This window comes from Rattus rattus, chromosome 1 (assembly GCF_011064425.1).
Source record: "Rattus rattus isolate New Zealand chromosome 1, Rrattus_CSIRO_v1, whole genome shotgun sequence".
NCBI lineage: Eukaryota > Metazoa > Chordata > Mammalia > Rodentia > Muridae > Rattus > Rattus rattus.
The window spans coordinates 269221470-269242149 of NC_046154.1; the positions used below are offsets into that span (position 1 = coordinate 269221470).

A 20680-nucleotide genomic window follows, 5' to 3' on the forward strand; every position below is an offset into this window, starting at 1 on the left:
TTCCCCTTCTATTTGGTTTTTCTAGTTTCTTGGAATAGATGCTTACCGTACTGACTTTACATCAGTAAGTTCATTTGGTCTTTCTAAATTTTACTTTTGCTGTATTTCTCAAATTTTGAAATTGTATTTTCACTTAGTTCAAAATATTCAAGTGTGTCATTCAGTCTTCGAATGCTTATTTTTAACCAGCTGTTGTTACACTCGGTCACACTTCCTGACTGGGCTACAGGAGACCCCTAGCTTAGTTTGAACTCAGCAGTTCTGAGCTACACTTGCTTAGCACCACTCACTATAGTAATCTCACTGTGATAATCTCACTGTGATAATCTCACTATAGTAATCTCACTGTGATAATCTCACTGTGTTAATCTCACTATAGTAATCTCACTGTGATAATCTCACTATAGTAATCTCACTGTGATAATCTCACTGTGTTAATCTCACTATAGTAATCTCACTGTGATAATCTCACTATAGTAATCTCACTATGATAATCTCACTATAGAAATCTCACTATGATAATCTCACTATAGTAATCTCACTGTGATAATCTCACTATAGAAATCTCACTATGATAATCTCACTATAGTAATCTCACTGTGATAATCTCACTATGATAATCTCACTGTGATAATCTCACTATGATAACACTTACCAAGTGGTGCTGGTTCTGAGTCTGTAAAAGGGAGAGTCACTGGACATTATGCTTATAGCTTACTGATCATTAGAACCAGTCTCATGAGTTTTTCCTAAGGGCAAGACTGATTGCTTATGGTGCTACCGTGGGCAGCATTAGCTTGAGAGGTACATGCTCCCCCACCCTTCACTAGGGTTTCTAAGAAAACCCTTATCTACTGCCACAGGTGCCGGGGTACATTGGCTAGCTGGTTGGTTGATTTGGTTCTCTTTTTTCTTTCATTAATTTTTTTCATTAATTTATTTATTCACTTTACATCTGAATATCAGCCTCTCCCTGTCAGTGCCCACCACACCCAGACGGATGGCTCCTATGCCCTTTCCCCACCCCGAGTATCACCCTACCCTGACAAATCAAGTCAGGGCAGTGCTAGGCACATCCTCTTCCACTGAGGCCAACAAGGTGGGCCAGTTAGGGGAATGGGATCCGGAGGCAGGCAACAGTCAGGGACGGCTCCTGCTCCAGTCACTGAGGGACCTGCAGGAAGACCGAGCTGCACGTCTGCTGCGTGTGTATAAGGGTGAAAGATCATTCTTTCATGAAATATCATTCCATAGGTTGGGGATCTGGCCTGTAATTTACTGAAACGTATTTACTCCTTGGACGATGATGCATAGAAAAAGTTATCAACCATTACTTTCTCATTGCTTGCTTGCTTTGTTTCTCTGTGTGAAGTCCTGGCTATCACTTAGTTGGCTGGCTCCGGCTCCGGCTCCAGCTCCGGCTCCGGCTCCGGCTCCGGCTCCGGCTCCGGCTCTGCCTCTGCCTCTGCCTCTGCCTCTGCCTTCCAGCTGCCGGGATGAAAGGATTTGCTCTATTCCTGCCCACTACTAATCTCCTAACCCTAGTTTGTTTTCAAGATTTTTACCAGCATGACAGAATTATAGTTTCAGAAATACTGAATATAAAAATATGCCTTAGTTTATACCTTGTAATATATTTCTGCATATTAAAGTATGTTAGGGAAGAAAATCAACCAGTGGTGTGGTAGACATGTGTGCCTAGTCTGAGGTCCCAGCTCTGGCACTTGGCTAACTACAATTCTGAAAGACGATGTCTGAAAGCCCCTCTCTAGGATAAAGTGAGGTTGTGAATGTGCCTGGTGCCCATGTGTACTGAGCAGTGTTCAGATAGAAGGTTCTCTATCCTGGGAGGATTCTTCAAAGACAGTGTGATAGGCACAGAGCCGGATCTTTCTGGGAAGCCAAGTGAGTGTCTATGCTAGGAGTTCACCCAGGTTCACTTAGATGCCTCCTCATTTTCCCGTTATGAAGAGGCTCAGAGCATATTGCAGAAGAGGGGGCAGGAGACCTGGAAGTCTGCTGTGAGCGAGTGTCTCTGTGTCCTGTCGGGAGCTGCTGTGAGCGTGTGTCTCTGTGTACTGTCGGGAGCTGCTGTGAGCGTGTGTCTCTGTGTACTGTTGTGAGCGTGTGTCTCTGTGTCCTGTCGGGAGCTGCTGTGAGCGTGTGTCTCTGTGTCCTGTCGGGAGCTGCTGTGAGCGTGTGTCTCTGTGTCCTGTTGGGATCTGCTGTGAGCGTGTGTCTCTGTGTCCTGTTGATCTGCTGTGATCTGCTGTGAGCGTGTGTCTCTGTGTCCTGTTGGGATCTGCTGTGAGCGTGTGTCTCTGTGTCCTGTTGTGAGCGTGTGTCTCTGTGTCCTGTTGGGATCTGCTGTGAGCGTGTGTCTCTGTGTCCTGCTGTGAGCGTGTGTCTCTGTGTCCTGTCGGGAGCTGCTGTGAGCGTGTGTCTCTGTGTCCTGTCGGGAGCTGTTGTGAGCGTGTGTCTCTGTGTCCTGTCGGTCTGTGTCCTGTCGGGAGCTGTTGTGAGCGTGTGTCTCTGTGTCCTGTCGGGAGCTGTTGTGAGCGTGTGTCTCTGTGTCCTGTCGGGAGCTGCTGTGAGCGTGTGTCTCTGTGTGTCGGGAGCTGTTGTGAGCGTGTGTCTCTGTGTCCTGTCGGGAGCTGCTGTGAGCGTGTGTCTCTGTGTCCTGTCGGGAGCTGCTGTGAGCGTGTGTCTCTGTGTCCTGTCGGGAGCTGTTGTGAGCGTGTGTCTCTGTGAGCTGCTGGGAGCTGGTGTGTGCGTGTGTCTCTGTGTCCTGTCGGGAGCTGCTGTGAGCGTGTGTCTCTGTGTCCTTTCGGGAGCTGTTGTATGCGTGTGTCTCTGTGTCCTGTCGGGAGCTGTTGTGAGTGTGTGTCTCTGTGTCCTGTCTGGGAGCTGTGTCCTGTTGTGAGCGTGTGTCTCTGTGTCCTGTCGGGAGCTGTGTGTGTAAAATCCCCACTGCAGCATCTGAACTGAACTGAACGTGCTAGGAAGCCCAAGTGCACAGGGAAAGCCATGAGGCCTCCACCCTGCCCAGAGCTAAGGACGCTCAGAGGGAAGCTTTCGATTATCCTTCCCTGAGCAGCGATGGACTGTCATCTAGAAGTATAAGCTGAAATAAACCCTTTCCTCACCAAATAGCCTTGGTCATTCATGTAGTTTTATCCCAGCAATAGAAACCCACAATCGCTTCTCGGCTTTGGCTACGATGAAGAGTAGGAACCCGAGCGAGTTGGTCCAGGATAGACCGGGTTGGGGGGGCATTGCTGTGGCAGACCTGACCCTGTTGTCTTTGGAAGGATTGTGGAAAAACTTTGGAATTTTGGGCTAGAGAAGCTATGAGCTCAATGAGCTGCCCTGTAGGAGCGTGGAGGACCAGTCTGTTGAGAGCAGTGCAGACGATGGACGCCTGGCTTGGGAAGTTTCAGGAGGCTGTAAAGGCTGCATCATGCCTTTTGTATGAAGATTCTGTCTGCTCAGCTGTGAAGATCAGCTGTGATTAACAAGAGACCAGTACCAGTACAGTAAGACCTTTTTTTTTTTTTTTTTACTGGAACTAGTGGTGATTTACTGGAAATTAGTGGTGATTAAGAAGAGACCAGCATCACTGAGGTAAAATCTTCTGGAAAGTGATGTCTGAGAGCACTCAAGCAAGTCATGTTCCAGAGGCAGCCAAGGTTGTACCTCACACTGGCGGCTGACTGGGTAATGTGGAGAGTCACCCAGGAGCTGGCTTTGAAGGGAGAAAGGGGTCCTGGAGAGCAGCTGAGGCTCGGCACTGTGAGAGGCCTCAGTGGCACTTGAAAGCCCAGGGCTGAAGGGGACATGCAGAGAATTTGAGCCTTGCTTGGCATCTTGAAGAGAGCCTTTGAGAGGCTATTGGTGACGTGTATCCCAGTTACACAGTTACAGCAGAAGACCCAACATTTTGGAGATGCCAGTACAGGGCGATGATCACCAAGAGCTGCAGCAGCCGTGGAGTGGAGCCTGCCCAGGCTTAGAGGACAAGCTGTGTATGCAGCAGAGGACACTGAGTCACACTGCGGGGACTGGCTTCCCTTCATCTGACTGTTACCATGCCCTAGTTCTTCCCTCTTAAAATATGGACAAGAGCCTAGAGTTAAGAGATTTCGAATTTTTAAGAGACTGGATTTTTAAAAGAGAGTGGATGTGCTGGTAGGACTGAATTTTTAATGTGTTTAAATTTATAAAGATTATGGAACTTTTAAAGTTTTTATGTGAGATCTTAGGGATGCCAAAAGAGAGGTGATTTATTGGTGATCTGTTTGTGTCAACTGGACACAAACTGAAGTCCTCAGAGAAGGTGGGACTTCAATTCAGAAAACGCCTCCATAAGATCCCGCTGTAGAGAAGCCTGCAGCGCATTGTCTTAGTCAGTGATTGAGGGGGAGGACCCAGCCCACTGCGGGCGGTGCCATCCCCTGGGCTGATGGTCCTGGGCTCTATAAGAGAGCAGGCTGAGCAAGGTAAGACAAGCAAGCAGTAAGCAGCACCCTCCATGGCCTCTGCATCAGCTCCTGCCTCCAGGATTCTGCTGTTTGAGTTCCTGCTTAGATGTGATGGACTGTCACCAGGAAGTGTCAGCCGAAATGAGCGCTTTTCTCCAAGCTGCCTCGGTCATGGTGTTCTATCACAGCAGTAGAAACCATAAGACAATATGTAGGTACATAAAAACTATTAATGAAAAAAGAGACTTTGAATTTGAAAGAGAGCAAGGAGGAGAGAAAAGGGAAAGACAAATGATATTATATTACAGTCCCAAGAAGAATACTGCTTTAAAAAAAGCAGGCACACAGATTTACCCATTAAACTCTGTGACGGTGTACAAATACATCAGCACCTACTCTATACTTGCATCGTTCCAGTGGTGCTTCTCAGACGGGGACTGGAATTTGACCCACTGTTAATATTCTGTGAAGTACACATTTCTAAGGCATATCTTAATGTTTCTAAATGTTGTTTCTTGTTTGTCGAGACACAGTCTTACTGCATACCCATGGGTGGCCTAGAACTTGCTCTGTGTGTACCAATGCAGAGGTCTGCCTTGAACTTTGTAATTTCAAAAAAATAATTATGCCCTAGTGTATCTACTGTATGTGAGTGTGCACATCAGTGTATCTACTGTATGTGAGTGTGCGCTTCAGTGTAGCTACTGTATGTGAGTGTGCGCTTCAGTGTATCTACTGTATGTGAGTGTGCACATCAGTGTATCTACTGTATGTGAGTGTGCGCTTCAGTGTATCTACTGTATGTGAGTGTGCGCTTCAGTGTATCTACTGTATGTGAGTGCGCTTCAGTGTATCTACTGTATGTGAGTGTGCGCTTCAGTGTATCTACTGTATGTGAGTGTGCGCTTCAGTGTATCTACTGTATGTGAGTGTGCACATCAGTGTATCTACTGTATGTGAGTGTGCGCTTCAGTGTAGCTACTGTATGTGAGTGTGCGCTTCAGTGTAGCTACTGTATGTGAGTGTGCACATCAGTGTATCTACTGTATGAGTGTGAGCTTCAGTGTATCTACTGTATGTGAGTGTGCGCTTCAGTGTAGCTACTGTATGTGAGTGTGCGCTTCAGTGTAGCTACTGTATGTGAGTGTATCTACTGTGTGTGAGTGTGCGCTTCAGTGTAGCTACTGTATGTGAGTGTGCGCTTCAGTGTAGCTACTGTATGTGAGTGTGCACATCAGTGTATCTACTGTATGTGAGTGTGCGCTTCAGTGTATCTACTGTATGTGAGTGTGCGCTTCAGTGTAGCTACTGTATGTGAGTGTGCGCTTCAGTGTAGCTACTGTATGTGAGTGTGCGCTTCAGTGTAGCTACTGTATGTGAGTGTGCACGTCAGTACAAGGCCAAGCATCAGTGTCTCCTAGGCCGAGAGGGTAGACAATGCAAGCCGCCTGCCGTGGTTGCTGGGAATTGAAGCTCTCATCTGCAGTAGTGTGTCCTCTTAGCCAATGGGCCATCTCTCCAGCTTCTGAATTTTAATAATGAAATTAGAATTGCTCTTCTCTTTACACTCTTTCAGCTGGACACAATACAACCTGGCTAGGCCTCGGCTAGGGTGACTGAAACCATAAAATAATAAGTAAAAGAAGTAGATGTCCAGGGCTGAGGTCAAAGCTTAATTGCTTTATCGCAATGATTTGGTGTAGGTTTGTCTGTATGCATTGTGTTTCATAGTGACATTTTCCTATAGAAGATATCACATGTACACTTCATGCACATGCAGCAGAAGAGTTTGCTGCTTTGTAGTAGGAGGCTACTGAACATGGAATACTTTTCGAGCATTAAGAGAAAAGGGACTGCCAAGAACGGACTAAAGACAATGGAATGAATCTAAGTGATGTGTGCCTTATAACTGCAGTGTTTCTCTTTAAATTGGTCTTTGAATGTGGTGCGTCTGTTAAAGCACAAGGCCGCGTCACGTGTTGTTGCTGCGGCTCTCCGTGTGGCCTGTGAGTTGACCGCAGGCTTCTGGAGGACGAGGTGGAGAAGCGGGAGGTGCTGTCCGGTGCTCAGGGTACGGCCTGCTCATGGGCACTGCACCAGGGATGGCCGGCGGCTGGGTCTAAGCCAGGTTTAAATGTTCTCTTACTGTTGTTCTCCCCTTTTGTTGTAGAGGGTGTGTTGCTTGCTTGCTTTGTTCTTCTAATTTGAGTATTTTGCTCTCTAGCTACTTAGGGCAGCTGGAATGAGGAAGCTTACGTTAATTACATCCACTAGAGCCTGGTGTTCCCACCTGTACTGTTGTCTTTGAAAACAGTGTGTACCTTCTGACAGTTGCCAGTGACTAAGAAAAATAGCAGATACAGCTAATACACTAAGAATTATCAAATGTTAAGTTTTGTATTGCTTTGCCAAATAACAGTAAATTGTAATTCCTGTCTGTTGAGAGTAGCAGTGTGGAGGGGATTGTGCTTCCATTTGTAGCTGGTGGGAGGGAGCTTCTGAATGTGACACCGGGTCTCTGGAGGGCAACCTGTGGAAGCCTGGTTGTTCCCTTCCACCACATGGGTCCTGGCATTCAAACTTGGATCATTAGGCCTGGTGACAAGGGCCTTCTTCACCTGCAGGCCTCCACACCTGTACTGTGAAGTAGTGTACTAAGTTGGAAGGGAAGGGTAGAAGGCACAAAGAAGGTGATTACTGTTAAAGGAACAACATAGGGCTCAGCGAGTAGATCCAAGGGACAGCCTGGGCCCAACAGCTAAGCGCTCAAGGGAAGGAGAGGTGAAGACCAGAGTCTGGCTATGAGCAAACACAGAGGAAGAACTGAGACTGCCCGTTCTGTCAGTAACGGGTCTTATTTAGAGAAAGGTAAAACTGGAACATTCATCTGTGTTCAGATTCCTACTCCACAGGAGAAGCCTTGACTTTGGAACAGTTTTCATGAACAGTGACTGTGGAGAAACTCATGGTAAAGGAGGCACTAAGACAGGGCATGTAAGCTTGGAAACCTGAGGCTATCTCAGAATTAAGGGTTAGCAAGACAGCCTGGGCAGTGATGTATGTGTTTAATCCCAGCACTTTGGAGAGTTCAAGGCTAGCCAGTGCTACACAATGAGACCCCTCTTAAACAAAAAGAGTTAACAGAGTGGGCAGCTGAGACTATAAGAGGCTCTGTTCCCACTAACATCAGCAAACATGATGGTCTCAGTGACCACAGCTCACATTGGTTTATGGCCACCTGGTGACTTTACAAATAACAGTAAAACTAGATTTCCAGAAGTGCAATTTTCAGAGAGTGATTTCTGCCCAGAGGAGTCGCCTTATAAGCACATCAGGAGAAACACATTCACACGTGTGCTGACAGTTTTCTGCAGAAGGCAGTGAGCTATGCTAAGGAAAACATTTTCACAATTTGAATCAAGATTAACTATTGTGGGAGTGGCAAGTTATCTACAATATCCAGTCAGCAGCACTTCCACTGTTTTCCAAAGCACAAAGAAAGCTCTGAGAAGAAATACACCTTGGTTTCAGTGCTACTGGGAATCAGATCACAGGAAAATGTCATTTTAACGCCAGCACTCGGGAGGCAGAGGCAGGCCGTTAGTTCGAGGACAGCCAAGTCCAGGACAGCCAGGGATGTCACACAAAGAAAAGCTGTCTCTAGAAAGCAAAAACAATTAGCCATCTTCTTTTCCCGTCATTAGCAGATTGCCAACTTCACGGATCACCAATGGTGCGATTGAATTAAGGTCTGTACAGACAACACGTGCTGAGCCCTGGGTGCTGAGCCCTGGGTGCTGAGGTGCTTTTTGCCTTGGGTAGATGTTGTGGAGCCTGTATTTACAGACGCCTATAACAGAGCCTGGTACAGAGGAAATCTTAAAGTAGAGGGGAAATTTGAATAGGTGAAACAATCATATATGTAGTCAGTAAGTGTCTTACTGTGTACATCGGCTGCCGTCCTCTGTGTGGCCAGCTGTGGACAACACCTAAATTCTTTTCAATTAGTAACAGAATCTCAGTGAAATTTCACCAGAATAAGAAATCTTAGTTCATCATAGTAACAGTGTATTAGCATTTCAGTTGTTTTGTTTTGTGTGTACTTAAAATTCAAAATGCATATCCTGATTTTCTATTTCATAGTGAGTGTCATTGGTATTATGTACACAAATATGAATAGAAATAAAATTTGTAATCTGCGACTTTTTAGGATTATCTTTGATAATTCAGAAATTACATTCTCCATGAAATCTCTTTAAATATCCGACATTTGCTGAGCCGATAGTGATTTGAGGCACTGGATGTGCGACACACAGTAAACACCCCTCGGCTGCCGCTTTTGCAGAGAACTTGGGTCCTCTCCCAGCACCATGTGGCGGCTCACAATCATGTGTAACTTCAGTTCCAGGGCGTCCAGCACCCTCTTCTGACCTCTGGGGGCACCGGGCACACGGATGACACATATGCTTGTGTGCAGACAGAGCATTCACACAGGAAAACTAAGCCAGTCTTCAAAAATACTTTGTAATTGGTTTAATGTAGACACAGTTACATAAGGGCCATAAAAACTACAGTCCATGCCATTTGCTGGACTGTGAAAGCATCTGCATGTGTGCACTTGTGTGCCCATCACACACACACACACACACACACACACACACTCACTCATGTGCCCACCCCACACACATACACACTCACTCATGTGCCCACACACACACACATACAGACACACTCACTCATGTGCCCCACACACACACACTCATGTGCACACACACACACACACACTCAGGTACACACACACACACTCACTCATGTGCCCACCACCACCCACACACACACACATTCACTCATGTGCCCACCACTACCCCCCCACACACACACACTCACTCATGTGCCCACCACACACACACACACACACACACACACACATAATCAAAAATCTTTAAAAAAAAAAAAAAGCTGTAGCCAAGATTTCCTTTTGTGTTTTTTAAATCTATTATATCAGTGTGATTTAGAGAATTAACGTAAGTTTGGAACTGTCTGCCGTTGTCTCTTTGCAGGTGGTTTCAGACGCCGTCACAAGTGTTCTACCACGCGGCCACTGAACATGGAGGGAAGGATGTGTACCCGGGGCAGTGCCTCTGGGAAGGCTGCGAGCCCTTCCAGCGGCAAAGGTTCTCGTTCATCACCCACTTACAGGTGTGCTTTCACAACGCTGCTTGCCCAGCGCCCCATGTGCTCCCCGTGTGCTCACCCTGGGTCTGTGACCTGTCTGTCCCTCCTTCTCCTCTAGGACAAGCACTGTTCAAAGGACGCTCTGCTTGCAGGGTTAAAACAAGATGAACCAGGACAAGCGGCAAATCAAAAATCTTCTACCAAGTAAAGAAAATTAATTTACTTACTAACACACGTAAAGAACTAATAGCCCCTACGGTGCTCAGAGCCTGTCTCCCATTCTTGGCACTGAAAACAAGAAGTAGAAAACCAGGGACCAACAAAAAGACACGGCATATGGGAAACCAAAACTTTATTCTAACCCGGCTAATACTACCAAGCTATGCAGTGCTTAACCTACATGAATTCTCTCCAGGGATAGCGTTCACGGGTGTCTGTTTCATAGCAGCTGCACTGTGGTCTGTAAGGAAGCCCTGACTTTGGAGACAGACAGGTCGTCAGGCAGACAAGTAACATAGGAGGGAAAGCTATGTACATTGGAAGTATTCCTAACGTCTCTTTTTAAGAGTGCATTTCATCTGTTTGATAATGGCAAAGAGACTTTATACATACACTCACACACGCATACCTATACACATATACATACATCCCGGATTACATATGGAGATTATTTCTAGGTTATATTTTAATATCCAGAATTTGTCTAAAAAAAATCAGAAATACCCCTGGTTCACAAGTTTCAGAAGAAACCCAATTTGTTAGAATGTGCCCACCGGTGTGGTGTGCACCTCTGCCTTCGGCATAGCAGACCTGCAGCCTACCGCCCTGTGCCTTCTGTGAGAACGATGGCCCTTCTCCTTATGACTCCTTTCTGTGGCAGTGATGGGTTGAAAGGAAGACTGTTGCTGTCCTTAGCCCAAGTCTGATACACAGGGCAGCTTTCTTTCTGGTCTAAAGTTGCAGGCTGTTTGCTTGCTAGGAAGCAACAGCCAGCTCCTTCACATTACTGTCCAGGATCAGGACTCGACACCTTTGCCGCTGTGTTATGCTGTACAGTGATTGCCTCCTGACCTCGCATCGTAACAGAGATGGACCATGCAGGGCCTCTGTGGTTTGCTCTGACACCAACAGACTGAGTGCAGCACTGTGTCCTGCACTGCCAGCAGGCCGTAGGGCTCAAGGCCTGCTTGAGCTCCATAGTTAAGACACTGTCTGAAAGAAAAGGGATAGGCTGGAAAACACAAGCCCTAAAACAGCTGTTTGTGTGGGCTGGGGGTAGAGCACAGTTGTCTGTTCAGCTAACACTGTCTGTTTGATAAATAGGCAGCCCACTGTGGGGAGCACAGGCTCTGCTCCCAGAGCCCAGAAGGCCATTGCAAGCCACCCCAGTGCTGCACTCATGGCTCTGCGGAGAGGCTCGAGGAACCTTGTCTTCCGGGACTTTACAGTAAGTCCCTCTTAAAGCCCTTGTCCATAAAGGTGTAGCCCTGTGTGATTTAGATCTTTATTCTTTTTTTTATATTCTCCATTCTTTTTAAGGATGAAAAAGAGGGACCAATAACTAAACACATCCGACTAACAGCTGCCTTAATATTAAAAAATATTGGTAAATACTCAGAGTGTGGGCGCAGGTGAGTAACTCGTTTCTATAACCAAAGCAAACTGACTATTTCGTACATGAGTAACATTACCTGTCTCTTAGGTGCTGTTTATCCTGATTGATTTGTGAATGTGTCCAAAAACTTATGCTAAGACCAGGCCACCATGATCTTTTCAAAGCCAAAAACAACTTGTTTTATTGCCAATTTTCTTCCTGGCCTTAGCGTTTACAGGGAGAAAGAAAAGTTCTTCGGAGGAAGAAACGTAAGAGGGAATCAGCCCTTTGCATCATGTGAATCAATTGGTGTTTTATATAAGCTGCCAGAGCCATGAATATTAGATGTCACTGTAATCCCGTTGATGTTTATAGGCTTGAAAAGAGTGTAATCTGTGAATATATGAAGAGTAAGGCACGACTCGTCGTCCTTGAGAGAATCTGTCCTGCTCTAAGCAGTGGCTCTCAACCTCCCTAAGGCATAGCCTCCCTTTAATACAGCTCCTCATGGCATGGCGACCCCACCGTACAGTTAGGTTCATTGCTACTTCATGACTGTGGTCTTGCTACTGTTGTGAATCCTAAGGTAATGAGTTTGGAACCCCTAATCTATAGGGTCTCCCCTCAACCTATCTCCTATTCACTCCTCCTGCTCCCTCAGCTAAACAGCCTCACCTAAACGCCATCAGGTGCCTCTTCCTTAACAGGCTCACCTCGTCCACATGCCTTCCATCCACACCCACTCATTGTTTTAGGTATTATAATACTTAAAGTCGATTTTCCAAAGCGTGAAAACTGGAAGTAATTACAAAAGAAGGTATGGGTACTATATCGGCTTTTAGGTTTTTGCGAGGGATGGTATTTGGAACACACACCTGCGTCCTTTCTCCTCCTGCTCCTCCTCCTGCTCCTCCTCCTGCTCCTCCCGTGTCTTCCCCAGCCTTGCTCCCTCATACACTCATGACCTCATCTACACACACACACTCGCTCACACTCACAGACACACACTCTCTCACACATATAGACACAACATACTCGCTCACACTCACACTCACACTCAGACACACATACACACTCACAGACACACTCACACATGCATATGTGCGCACGGACACACACACACACACGTTACTTGTATATACATGATTTCAGGGCTGCTGACTTGGTGTATGTTAACCAGTTAAGGGGTTCCCTAGGGAAGACTGGTTTTCGTCCTTCGTCTGTGGTAGGGCTCCCACCACATTAGCACCCCTGCTGGTACTGTGCTTGCTCAGGTCTCACTTAGGTGGCAGTATTGTTGGGCTTCGTGGATATAGTTTCCCTCTCATTTCTCAGAGACACGGTCTCAGCAAATTTCCTGGCTCTTAAGTTATCTCTGTCCTCTTCCGTGTCTGTGAGCCTTAGATGCAGGAGTGTGTTGTATGTGTGTGTCTGTTGGGGCTGGGTAACACACGTCACGTTCTCTCTACATCTGGATTGGTTGCGGTTTTCTGTGGTGGTTGCGGTTTTCTGTGGTGGTTGCGGTTTTCTGTGGTGGTTTTATCTGCTGCAAAGTTTCTCGGATGAGGAACTCGAGCTACACTTGCTTGCGGGTAAGCAGAAGTATTTAGCACTCTAGATCTAACAATTAGAAATCATTAAGCTTTAGTGAGTTTCAGTAGTGGCTCTTGTAAGATCTATGGCCTCTCTAGCCCAGGTAGCTTGTGATGTTTCCAGCGCCAGGTTTGCTGCCCTTCTCTTGAGTCAGTCGCTGTTGGTCACTGCCGAGGTGTGTGCCTGCTGTGCCCGTGGGAGGCCCTTGCCATGCTGGTCACTGTTGCGGCTCGTGGGCGTTACAGCCATGTAGCACTGGTGGATGCTTCCCTCTTGTAACCTCACACAGCACCTTCCGGTGCTGTGACGGAAGTTAGTCCCCAGGGAGGAGACTTTTGGGTCAGATCCAATTCAGATCTTCAAGTCCAATCAAAACTCCTCGTGTCATTTTTCACAAATGTTTAAAAAAAAAAATCCTAAAATCCATATGGAACCACAAAACACCCTGGAGAGCCCAGGTAAAAGAACAGTGCTAGTGGGGCGGTAGGTAACCCAGACTCGGGGGCACTGCACAGCCAGGGCAGTAAAGCCAGCAGTGACAGGAATGGCACCAACTCGCACGTGCAGACTCTAGAAGCAGCATGAAGACCCGAGCGTGTGCACGTGCTTGGGCACAGGGGAGCCAAAGACATCGGTGAACAGAAAGGTGTGTAACATACGGTGACAGGAAAACTGACGTCACAGGCCAAAGGACAAAACTGGACCTGTATCCATCACTTTGTACAAAAACTAACTCCAAGTGGATCAAAGCAAGTGCTAGAATAAAAACATACGTAGTAATCCCCAAGATACAAGTGTAGAAAAGGACTTTTTAAAAATAGGACCCCGTATGCTCAGGAATTAAGGCCAACAATCGACAAGTGGGACTTCAGGAAACTGAGAGGCTTCCTCACAGCTAAAGAACGAGCAGTGCAGTGAAGAGGGAGCTCACAAATGGAGTTCTCCAGCCGCACATCCAGAATTTATAAAGAACCAACAAATAAAATTGTAAAGTCACTAAAACAAATGACCCATTCAGAAAGAGAACCAAAGATATGCATAGAGTTCTCAAAAGAAAAAAGAAATCTCGTAAAAATGTTGATTGCCCTAACAATTAGAGAAAAGCAAATCAAATAATTTTGAGGTTTCATATCACCCCATCAGAATGGCAAACATCAAAACACACACAACAAATGCTAGAGAGGGCATGGGGGAGGGGAGCCTTCAGTCACTGTTGGTGGATTGCAGACTGCTAAGGCCCTCTGGATATAGTGTGGCAATGCAGAAAGCTGAAAATAAATGACTGGTCCTATCGTCCAGCTCTGCCACCCCACGGCGTGTGCCCAAGGACTGCACAGACACTCACTCTGCTTGTCACTGCTGCTCTGCTCACAATAGCTAGCGAAGGGACACAGTCCTTCACTTGGACACCATGCACATGTAAAGAGAGCCGGAACTAGCAGGTCAATGGATAGAACTAGAGAGTATATAGAATGCGGTAACAGACCCAGGAAGATGTTTTGTTAATGTACTACATGAAAGACACCAAGTTGTTGGTTTGTGTCGGGGATGTGTGCTTTGCTTGGCTTTGCGTGCTGGAGACTGAGCCCACTCTAACCGTGCTGGGCTAGAGCAGGCCCCCAGCAAACCAGTGTCTTCTCCACCTCACATGGTCCTCCCACTTCCTCAGCCTTGGTTGTGCCTTGTTGTCTGCTTGGCGACCGAAGGAGAGCCCGTGCAGGCTCCTCCTCACGTCACTGTCTTCGCCTTCAGACTTTTGTTCCAGGGCTCTGCTGTCCTTCTGTCTGTGTATCCCTCTGGGTGTCTTTGTCTCTGCTTCCGCCTGGATGAACACTGCTTTCTGTAGCCTTTCTTCTTTCTTCACATGTTCTGTGTGTAGGAACTTTGCCACAGGAATGTCTGTGCATCACGTGTGTGCAGTGCCACAGAAGCCAGAGAGGGCGCTGGATCTTCTGGAACTTGAGTTAGAATAGATGTGAGCTGCCTGGTGAGTGCCGGGAATAAACCCAGGTTCTCTGGAAGAGCAGCCACGTCCCCACTGAGCTCCCCAGCCCTGCGTCCTTATGAGGTGTTTTATTCCTGCTGCGTTTGTCGTTCTGCTTCTCTAGGCTCAGTTCTGTAAATAATTGTAATGTCTTTTTCTCTACTAAGTCGTGTTCAGACTGTACTACTTTCCAAACGCAGGCTAGAAGTCATACACCCAGGGTGTTACCACACTCATTCCTGTGTCTTCCTCATGGCCTCATCTGCTCAGAGAACACTGCCCCATGACTGCGTGCGGAGCTCTTTGGAGGCAGAGACTGCGTATTTACTTAAATTGTTGCTCTTTGACACTAGACATTCATGTGAGAGTGACGCTCACCCAGTGAGTGCCTGAGAGACAGGAGGAAAGGAGACGGGCACATTCCCGTTCTCCTACAGATCTAGCTGGAATTTGTACAGTGAACTAGAAGTCCCAAATAACTTTTCCCTAGAGCTGTTCCTCTCATCCTGACTGCATGTTTGAGGCTCAGATGACAAAGCCTGTTTCCCTGGCCATGAATCACTGAGGCAGAAGTTGTCTGCTGTGTTTGCTCTCTGGTTAACTTCATATTGTGCAAACTCTTGGCTTCCAGATGCCCTGTAGCATATCATTGCTCAAGGTGCTAGGATAGTCGCACTAAAGTGTCAGCCACCGTCAGGCAAGACTATGGAGGGCACATCACAGGGATTGTTAAGTTTGACATCAGCCTGGGATGTCTGGTGACACAGGTGTGTCCCTCTGGTGAACATTTTCTGTACTGTGTGAGAGCACTGAGGTCTGGGAGAGCCTCCATGTGAAGGAGAGAGCAGGGACTCTGTTTGCCAGTGGAATGATACTAACACATCGCTCTGTTTTTTATATCGTTGGGTTAAGAGGTAGATATTAGCTTATCTCTACTCCTACACATAGTTCCTTGCACAATGGAAGATACTAGGGTTTTCTGGGGGGCTTTTGTTTTAATGTCAAGATTGTTTAGTATAAGTAATGCCTTTTGTCCCTTCTGATTAAGTTTCAGCTCTGGCGAAGTCTCAAGATTTAAGACTTGTCTCCTTTTGCTAACTATGTACTTGGATCTTATTTGAAATTGTTGTTACATTTTCTATGTATGGGTGTTTTGCCTTCAGGTATGTTCGCCATTTGTATGCCTGGAGCCTGTAGAGGACAGAAAAGAACATCAGTCTCCTAGCACCCAATGGTGTGAGCTACATACCTAGCCCCTGGTCAGCATTGGCTGGGAGCCCAATAGATAGAGCAGAAGAGACCCCAGAGTACGCCCCACACAGCTGAGGGATCCTCAGTAAGGAGCCAGCCTCTCAGTCTCAGGCCGTCTCTCCAGCAAATGATGCTGGGAAAACGAGATTTGTATCTGTGAGAGAGACTGAACGGCTGCCATTGCTATATATATCTTAGCTCAAAATAGATCAATGAATTTTAGCATAAATGAGCTAAAACTACTAACCAGTTAGAAGGCGTGAGGCAAAGGCTCCCTGTCATTGGACTTAACAGTGAGTTCTGGGTCTACTACGTCAGAAGCAGAGCCAACAGATTCCAGACAAACAGGACTGCATCAGAACTAAAACATGCTTATGAAAAGACATTGCCAACAGTAAATGACAACCCACAGTGAAAGGAAGTAATTGAAAAATCATGTATTTGGTAAGGGGTTACTATTGAGACTGTGTACAAAAGTCCTAACTGCTGAGGAAAGCTGCATCAGCTGGCTCCTTACACCGCGGTGTTACTGAGCCTTAAAAAGGGAAAGCGCTCATGTGTGCCACACCTGAGCCTTGAGGACATCCTCTGAAGGAAACCAGGCACAAAGGATGGCGTGTCAGTTCTGTACGATTACTACCAGAACACATACTGACAGACCAAGTAAGGCGGCGGGTCTCAGCCTATGGGTTGAGACGCTTTCGGCAAACCTCTGTCTCTAAAAATGACATTACAATTCGTAATGGTAGCAAAGTTACAGGTATGAGATATCAACAGAAGTGTTGTGGTTGGGGGTCAGCACACCACGAGGAACTAACTGTATAAAGGGGTCACAGCATTAGGAAGGTTGAGAAGCACTGCATTAAGGGGAGAGGGAGTAAGAAACTGTTTCGTGGCTGTAGAGGGTCTATCTGAGATACAGAGAAAAGGGCTGGAGTTAGGGACAGTGGTTGCACTGTAGGATCAATGCACGTAGTTATAGAGTTGGGAAACTTCATGTTATGTTTTCAGAATAGTGAAGAAAAGGTGTTTTAAAAAAGCAAGAAAAGAGTCTTGGGAAGAATGCTTCTCCCCAGCAGCTTCGTGAATATGTCTGTGTGGGGCTCAGATGGCTCTTGCAGAGGGCTGAGGTTCAGTCCCGGACCCACATGGTGATTGTAACCCTGTGTAACTCCAGTTCCAGGAGAGCTGATGCCTTCTTGTGCCACATGAGACACCAGGTCACCAGGCTTTTACCATGGTGCACAGACAAAACATGCTGTCAAAAGTCATACACATAAAAATGTTTAAAGATAAATGTTTGTGTTCGTTCTTTTGTCTAGATAAAAATTCCAATTTGGAAAGTGGTTTTGTTGCAATATCTTCTCCAGCTGCCCTTCTAGGGCCTGTTGACATTTTGGATCACATTGTTTTACATGTGAACTTATTTTTCCACTCAAGAGTTCTAATGTATTTCTGGCTTTCTAAACTTTAATAACTATGATACTTTATAGGTTGTAAAACCACTTTATAGTTGTTTAACCACTGCTCAAAGATTGAACCTATAAATGGGGTATTCTGTGATGTACCCCGTACATACACACATTACATAATATGTAAAGCCTGTCTTCATTCTTTTATTATTTTATGGTAAAAGAATTAAGATTCCTTTCTTCTACCTCTTTGAAATGTACACCTTACTTTCCATGCAGTAGTAGCACAGCAGAACCTCTGGTCCCAACCCTGAAAACCTTCTCAATGTTTCCTCCCCCTATGCTCCTTTGACACCTCTAAGTACCATCTGAACTTGAAGCCTTTGGCTTTTCCCTACATGAGATCATTTATTTAGTGCTTGTCTCTCCATGCCTGGCTCATTTCACGTAATGAATGGCAGTGAACTCTAGACACACTTGGCAGGATCTGTTTGTTTTAGTGGCTGATTAGCATTTTGTTTATGTGTATACCATGCTGTCTTACTCACTCATTAGTTGATGGACACTTAAGATGTTTCCAGTTCCAGCCGTTATGAATGGTTCTGGAGTAAACAGGGCAGAGAGGTTTTGTCTGGTTAGCTTTTCATTCGTGCAGATGTACAGAACAAGTTGCCAGCAGCGCCAGAGACCGTGGAGGAGGAGCAGGAGGAACAGAAGCTGGCTGCCCTCCTAGTATGGTAAATGGGCTGGAGGCAGCCAGCTCAGCCGTCTAAGTGCACTTCCAAAGGACTTGAGTTCGATTCCCAGCACCCACATGGCAGCTCACAAGTATCTGTAACTCCGTTCCAGGGCATCTGTTACCTTCACACAGACATACATGCTGGGAAAACATTGATGCACATTAATAAAAATAAATAATTCAGAAAAACAGTAAGAAAAACCGCAGTGAGCATCTTCTCAGTGGGAGCATGTGACAAGAGGCTGGCTCACCTCACTTCTGACCTCACTTCCTCCAGCTTAGGGCACACCACCCAACCCCTGCAACACACACACACACACACACACACACACACACACACACACACACACACACACACACACACACACACACACACACACTCTCACTCTAATGGATAACCCACTGATGAAGTAAACTGCTATCCCAAAGCCTCCACAAAACAGCCTTTAAATGCCTTTTGAGATCTAGACCCAAGAGTTGCCTTTTCTGTGTACTGAGGAGTATATAGGGGGTTTGCTTTTAATTTTCTGAGGTATCTGTACTGTTTCTCTGACATGTGATGATTTATATCCCCACTAGCAGTTTCCATGGTTTTGTCTTTTGATAATAAGTCATTGTGGTTAGAGTGAGAGGTGCTATGGTTTCCTTTGGTTTCTCTGGTGACCAATGATGCTGTGCCGTACACCTCTCAGCCATGTTTATGTCTTCTATAAGGAAAGGTTCGTTTAGGTCCGTCATCCATTCTTAAATTGGTTATTTGAATTTGACTTATTGAGATTTTGGTGGCCAAGATGCCCTAAATATTAATCCTCTGTCAGCTACACGGTCTACACTAGCTATCTCTCATCCTAACCTTGATGGTTGTTCCCATTGCTATTCAGAAAGTTGTCAGTCAGTTATTAGTTAGCGAGCTGCTAGTTTCCTGTGCTGTTTGGAATTTGCCCTAAAAAGCATGGCCCACACCCGTGCGCAGGGAATTGTACTGTGTTTTCACAGCTGAGTGCATTGTTTTGAATTTGATTGTTGACCGTCTACTTGTGGGCCATCTCCTATTTCTGTTTTTGCATCTTCAGGTGGCTGGAGATACACAAGTTCTTTTAGCTCTTCTGTTATAGGTGCCAGACATGGATTGGAGGTCAGTGTGGGTCTCATTCAAAGAATGTCAGGGTGCAGAGTTCTGGCTCATTGCTTCTAATGGTTGCTGTCTGAGGTGCTCTCCAGTGAGCTGGCTTGTTTATGAGCAGTCAGTTCTATACAGAGGGTTTGTTTTTGTTTCTCCTTAGAAGAACCTCCGATTTCCTCACCTTGTAGGTAGGCGGTTTTAAGGACAGTTAACATGAGGGCTTGCATTGTGGAAATGACACGGAAGGAGGTCCTTGTGTCTCTTAAGCCTGTTTTCTTCCCACGGATTAATTCTACCATATTAATTCCCCTCGCCTATACTGCCCATTTCTAAAACCTATTATGTTTTGTTTCTCAAGAAAATAAATTTCTTTTCAAATTTTGGTGCTTTTGATAGGATATAAGCTTTTCAAATTGTTTGGTTTTCCCAAAAGGTAATTTGTATCTTAAAATGTTTCTAGTAAAACAACTCAGACCAGCATGTGAAATTGAAAATTCCAGAAAATAAACAAAAGTTATGTTTATTATACAAATCTCTAGCCTTAAGGTATAAATATAAAAGAAAGAAAAGACTCTGGATATAGCTGTGTCCAGAGGTAAAACATGTTTGGGTCCCTAAGTATAACCTCCTGCACCCCCACCCCCAAGTGTTTTCTTTGGCTTTGAGACAGGTCTCTGTATATAACCCTGGCTAGCTTAGAACTCTACATAGATCAGGCTGACCTTGAACTTAAGAGATCCATCTGCCTCTGCCTCCCAAGTGCTGGGATTAAAGGCACGTGCTTCTCAACTGAGCTAAGTTTGGTCTTGTTTTTATAGAAAATCATGTATTCTCTGTTGATTTCAAAGTTTGTTAGATAAAATTTTGAGAAGTCATGTTTAAAGAGTCTACAGAGCAAAATCTTCAGTGAGTTTTGGGAATGTAGTACCCCCCATACAAGAACAATAAAGTCCCAGGGAACCCTGCTCTGCCCTCATCTGGCAGCCTCCTCCTCTCCCCCAGCCTTCCACTGTCCAACTCCGGTTATTCCTAGTGACTTTAACTTGATAGAAGTCATATCAGACAGTGAGGTTTTCACCACAGGAATTGTGAGATTGACTTCTCGGGTTACATGTAGCAATGCTGTGCTCATATTTCTGGAGTACAGAATTATGGTTACTGGCTTGTTCCTTTGGTATCCACATTTTGTTCCTAGTCACGGAACCTAGGGCCTTGTCCATTCTGTGCAAGTGCTCCACCACCAAGCTGTCCCCAGCCTTCCTCATTGAGTGTTAAGTTAGAACTTGTTTTCCCCCTTGATTAACTTCTCTACAGGGTTTTTATCACAA

The 20680-nt window shown here is 45.8% G+C and overlaps 1 protein-coding gene across 1 annotated transcript in view; it reads left to right on the forward strand.

The window, feature by feature from the left end:
- Arid2 (AT-rich interaction domain 2) overlaps positions 1 to 20680 on the forward strand; it is a 120040-nt gene that overhangs the window by 95494 nt on the left and 3866 nt on the right. The window contains exons 17-20 of the mRNA XM_032885512.1: positions 9542 to 9680; positions 9775 to 9860; positions 10980 to 11103; positions 11196 to 11287. Coding sequence (XP_032741403.1) covers positions 9542 to 9680; positions 9775 to 9860; positions 10980 to 11103; positions 11196 to 11287 — 441 coding nt within the window. The remainder of the gene's footprint in view (positions 1 to 9541; positions 9681 to 9774; positions 9861 to 10979; positions 11104 to 11195; positions 11288 to 20680) is intronic.